Here is a 5,000-nt window from a genome sequence, read left to right as displayed (position 1 = left end):
TCCGCCTTTCCTCGCTTCTTTTTTTTTTTTGGGGGGGGGGGAATGAAAATCAACACAACATGGTACACTATAATGAAAATAAATTTCTACATCTCACTGGGGTTGGTTACCGTTGGTGTTGTGAAAGTACTTGAATAAATCAATTATTATTATTATTATTATTATTATTATTATTATTATTATTGTTTTTGTTATTATTATTATTAAGACGATGTGTCAGCTGTCATAACTAGTTCGATGATTCGAAGTTTGCTGTGTTGTAACATGTCCGTGTTTGGCGTCTTCTATTTAGGTCCTGTTAACAAGCTACGGGGAGAGAGAGAGAGAGAGAGAGAGAGAGAGAGAGAGAGAGAGAGAGAGAGAGAGAGAGAGAGAGAGTTAAAATCAGTTTGGTAAGCAGTTAAATTTCAAGGCAGTAGGTGTAATTTTACCTCGATAGCTTCACCAGAAAATTACACCTACTGCCTTGAAATTTAACTGCTTACCAAACTGATTTTAACTCTCTCTCTCTCTCTCTCTCTCTCTCTCTCTCTCTCTCTCTCTCTCTCTCTCTCTCTCCGTGTAGAATTCCTATAGTATGGTAAAGACATCCTTAGCTCCAACCGTTCAATAAAATATATACACCAAAATGTGTGTCGTGACAAACGAACAAATTTTAAGAAAAAAAGACTAAAAGTTGAGACTTAGGTGTTGGTGTCTTATGAAACCTGTATATTAGTGAGGAAAGTTTGTACGTGAATGATTGATTGATTGATGGGTTGCTGGAACAGACGTCACTTAGTTTGGATGTTAGATGACAGGGGAAATTGGGAACTGCAATTATAATGAAGTAATTGTTATTTTGTCAGTATTATTATTATTATTATTATTATTATTATTATTATTATTATTATTATTATTATTATTATTACCTCCGTCAACGAACTTGGAAGGAGGTTATGTTTTATCCCCTGTTTGTGTTTGTTTGTTTGTGAACAGCTTCCTGGCCACAATTTTAATCGTAGGGTAATGAAACTAGCTGGGATTGAATGTTATGTAAAAAGCTGGAAATGGTTAAATTCTAGAAGGCCAAGGTCAAAGGTCAAGGTCACGGCTAAGCAAAATGTCCAATTCACGTAATCAGCCGTAAGTTTGGATATCATTGTCACAGAGACTACAAACTTGGTTCATATTTGAGTGTATGAAAGTCCACGTCAATTAATACATGTTAAGGTCAATGTCGAGAAATAAGCCGCGGCGGAGGTCTGCTCTCTACTGAGTGCCCTTCTAGTTATTATTATTGTTATTGGTTCTGATGAGACTCTAATGCTATGTTATATCAATTTTGTTTTTTTTTTTAATCCTGCGATTATGAAGAGAATGTTTTGTCATGTATGATTAGATGGTTTGTTACGTATAAATACCTCTAGAAATAGATATAAAGATTCCCATGTTATTTGAACTAGAGGGGCACTCAGTAGAGCGCAGACCTCCGCCGCTGCAGCTTATTTCTCGACCTTTTGCTAGGCCTTGACCTTGACCTTTGACTTTTATTAATTGGCTTGGATTTTTATACACCCAAATGTGAACGAATTTAGAAGTATCTGTGACAACGTTGTCCAAACTTATGGCTGATTACGTGAAATGGACATGTTTCTTGAGCTTTGACCTTGACTTTTGACCTTGATCTTCTAGAATTTGATAATTTCCTGCTCTTTACATAAGTTAATCCTTGCAAGTTTTATTACTCTGAGATTGAAATTGTAGCCAGGAAGCTGTTCACATACACACGCACAAACAGGGGGTAAAACAACTTCCTTCTAACTTCGTTGGCGGAAGTAAAAATACTCTCTTTATAGTTCCACAGGGTTGCCACGTTTTTCTAGATGAGAAAAGGCCAACTATCTGCAGCTTATAAGGCCAAACCAAATAGTAAAAAAAAGACCAAGAGTATAGCATTAAAGGCCAAACTTTTATGATATTGCTAAATGCTAACCAATTTTTAAATTTATAGCCTGAAAAATGCCAACCTGGCAACCCTGTCGAGTATAGCAAAATCAGGGTTGCCAGGTTGGCCTTTTTATGACAAAAAAAAAAATCAAATTTGGTCTTTTTTCGTGCTAGATAACTAAATTTGGCCTTTTTAAAATTGGATATCAAATTTGGTCTTTTTTCGTGCTAGATACCTAAATTTGGCCTTTTTTAAATTGGATATCAAATTTGGTCTTTTTTCGTGCTAGATAACTAAATTTGGCCTTTTTTAAATTGGATATCAAATTTGGTCTTTTTTCGTGCTAGATACCTAAATTTGGCCTTTTTTAAATTGGATATCAAATTTGGTCTTTTTTCGTGCTAGATGACTAAATTTGGCCTTTTTAAAATTGGTTAGCCTCAAATGCTATATTTTCGGCCTTTTCTACTATTAGGTTGGCCTTTGAGTTGATCAGACGTTGGCCTTTTCTCACTTGGAAAACCTGGCAATTCTGTGTATAGCAAAATGTTGAAGGGAACGTATCACTCAGTGTTGTCAGATATGTGAATTTATCCCTAGATTTGGGGATTTTGGGTGTCTAATGGGGATATTCCGTACAAATATTTATGAAGATATAAAAACTAGTATATCTTTATATTGTTGCAATTAGTTTACTTGCACTCTATATGAAGTATGGTGAATAATTTCTATATGAGTAAAGCTTACATGATCCGAAGAAAATATATTTGTGGATATGGGGATTTTTTATCATGATTTTTAGGGATTTTTACACTAACCCATCTGGCAACACTGGTATCACTCGTTAAGTGAAGGCCAGTTGCCATGGCGATTATAACGAACCCGATTGAAAAAATTTCTCTTTGTTTAATGAGCAAAATTATTTGATCCCAGACTAATGAATTAGTAATAGTTATGATGAAACACTGTCATAATTACTTAACTTTATTGATGCTTTCATTTGCGTAATAGTTTTGTTTATTGCTTTTGTTTTCTGCAGTTGGTTTTTTTTTTTTTTTTTTTTTTTTTTTTTTTTTTTTTTTTTTTTTTTTTTTTTTTACCAAATTGACAGGAAGCCTATGTTGACGTTACTCTTCATAATTACATTGTTTTTATGCTTTAATTTGAATAATGGCTTTAGTGGAATAGTTTTGTTTATTGCTTTTTGTTTTTTGTAGTTTGCATAATTTTTTTTTTTTTAGTTTTTTACCAAATTGGCAACAAACCACATATTGGATTTTTTTTTTTCACTGATTTCAACCGAAATTAAATAGAAATCCTGATGGTTTTAATGAAATAATTTTACTTATTGCTTCTGTTTTTTATAGTTTGAGTAAATTTTATTTTTAGTTTTTACCAAATTGGCAGTAAACCCTTCGTTGATGTTTCAGTTCTGAGGATGATTTACTGATTGCAATAGAAATTTAATTAAACTTGATGGTTTTGATGCAATATTTTTATTTATTGCTTCTGTTTTTTTTCTATAGTTTAAGTAAGTTTTTATTTTTAAAGTGTTTACCAAATTGGCAGTAAACTCTAAGTTTATATTTCAGTTCTAATATTGAATTACTTATTGCCATCGAAATTAAGTAAATTTCTTGATGGTTTTAGTGCAATAGTTTTATTTATTGGTTCTGTTTTTTTATAGTTTGAATAAGCGGTGTTTTAAGTGTTTACCAAATTGGCAGTAAACCACAAGTTGGTGTTTTAGTTTTATTGATCGCAACCGAAATAAAATTCTCAAATTGATTTTTTCTTGTCTTTCCAGGGTGTGGTGGAGGAGGGCCGTGGACGGGGGACATCATCTTCCAAAGTGTCCAAAATCGCTGGAATGTTCCAGGGTGGCGTTGGCGGTGGAGTGGCCGTGGGCGGAAGCAGCAGTAGCAGCAGCAGTCGTGCAGCTCCAGCGGAAGACGAAATGGCCTCGTCCGGATCCTCGAGTCACGACGGCCCTCATCACGCCACTGTCGTCCGCACCGAATCTCACCTGGCCAGGTTCAATAACGCACGAGCCCTCTTCGAGAAAATGGGCCAGGGGGAGGCCCCCTCCGCACCTGCCCAGCCTCGCCTGGTCGCTGCCAAACCCGTTGCCTCCTCCAGAGGGGAAGCGAAGTTATCCGACCTTAAAACGGAGACGAAATTGTCGAAATTCGAATCCAAAGTGGATACGTCGAAGGCGGAGACCAGGAAGATCACCGGTCCTTCTTCGAGAACCCATTTGACGTCTCACCATCTGAGGCGGCCCCATGGGGGAGGAGGGGGGAGCTCTAGTAGCGATGAAAGGGGAGGTAGGGGGGAGTCTATCTCTCCGGCCAGGTCTATCGGTGGGACATCCTCGTCGTCCTCAAGGTCTGCGTCGCCTAGTCCAGCCCGAACCACAAACGGTCACGCCCACCATAGCGATCAAGAGACGGGCGGCATTGTTGGTGGCGGCGTTGGAACGGCCACCGTAGGGGTCAGTAGCGTGTTAGGACTAAGAAGGCCTGGATCCGCCACTTCCAGCCGTTCGCTATCCACTTCCAGCACAGAGTCCGAACCTCCCAGAAGGTGGCCTCCCGGGAAGGTCTCGTCTGCGTCTTCTACGTCGACGTCGTCGACGGCCGTTGCGGACAGCAACGTCACGAGCCGACTGGCGTCCCTGAAGGCAGGAGACCCCGCGAAATCCGACGGCTCGAACTCGGATCTCAGGAAATTAAAGCCCGAAAAGCCGGCGAAACCAGAAGGCTTAGATCGGCGGATATCGGCGCACGAGCAGCACCAAGAGCTCATCAACCGACACAAGAACTGGTTCCAGACGTTCTCGAAGAACCGATCTCCAGCTTCCTCACCCGTCAAACCGGACTCGAGACCGGAGTCCCCAAACAAGGCGGAAGGGAGGCCGACCTCCCCTGGCAAGGCTGAGGATGCGCTCAAGTCCGAGTGGAAGTCGACTCAGCCGTCTAAGTCTGAACTGAGGTAAAGTATTGTGAGCTTTTGGTCATCGTTAGGCTTTGTGCTAGAAGAGAATTTTTGCATCCGGGTTGAAAGGCAG

General features: G+C 39.3%; 1 protein-coding gene across 1 annotated transcript in view; it reads left to right on the top strand.

Moving 5' to 3' along the window:
* Positions 1–5,000, top strand: part of LOC137642411 (uncharacterized) — a 620,767-nt gene that overhangs the window by 383,231 nt on the left and 232,536 nt on the right. The window contains 1 exon segment of the mRNA XM_068374954.1: positions 3,738–4,924. Within this exon segment, the coding sequence (XP_068231055.1) occupies positions 3,738–4,924 (1,187 nt within the window).

Source organism: Palaemon carinicauda, chromosome 6 (assembly GCF_036898095.1).
Source record: "Palaemon carinicauda isolate YSFRI2023 chromosome 6, ASM3689809v2, whole genome shotgun sequence".
Taxonomy (NCBI): Eukaryota; Metazoa; Arthropoda; class Malacostraca; order Decapoda; family Palaemonidae; genus Palaemon; species Palaemon carinicauda.
This window is presented reverse-complemented; position numbering and strand designations above follow the sequence as displayed.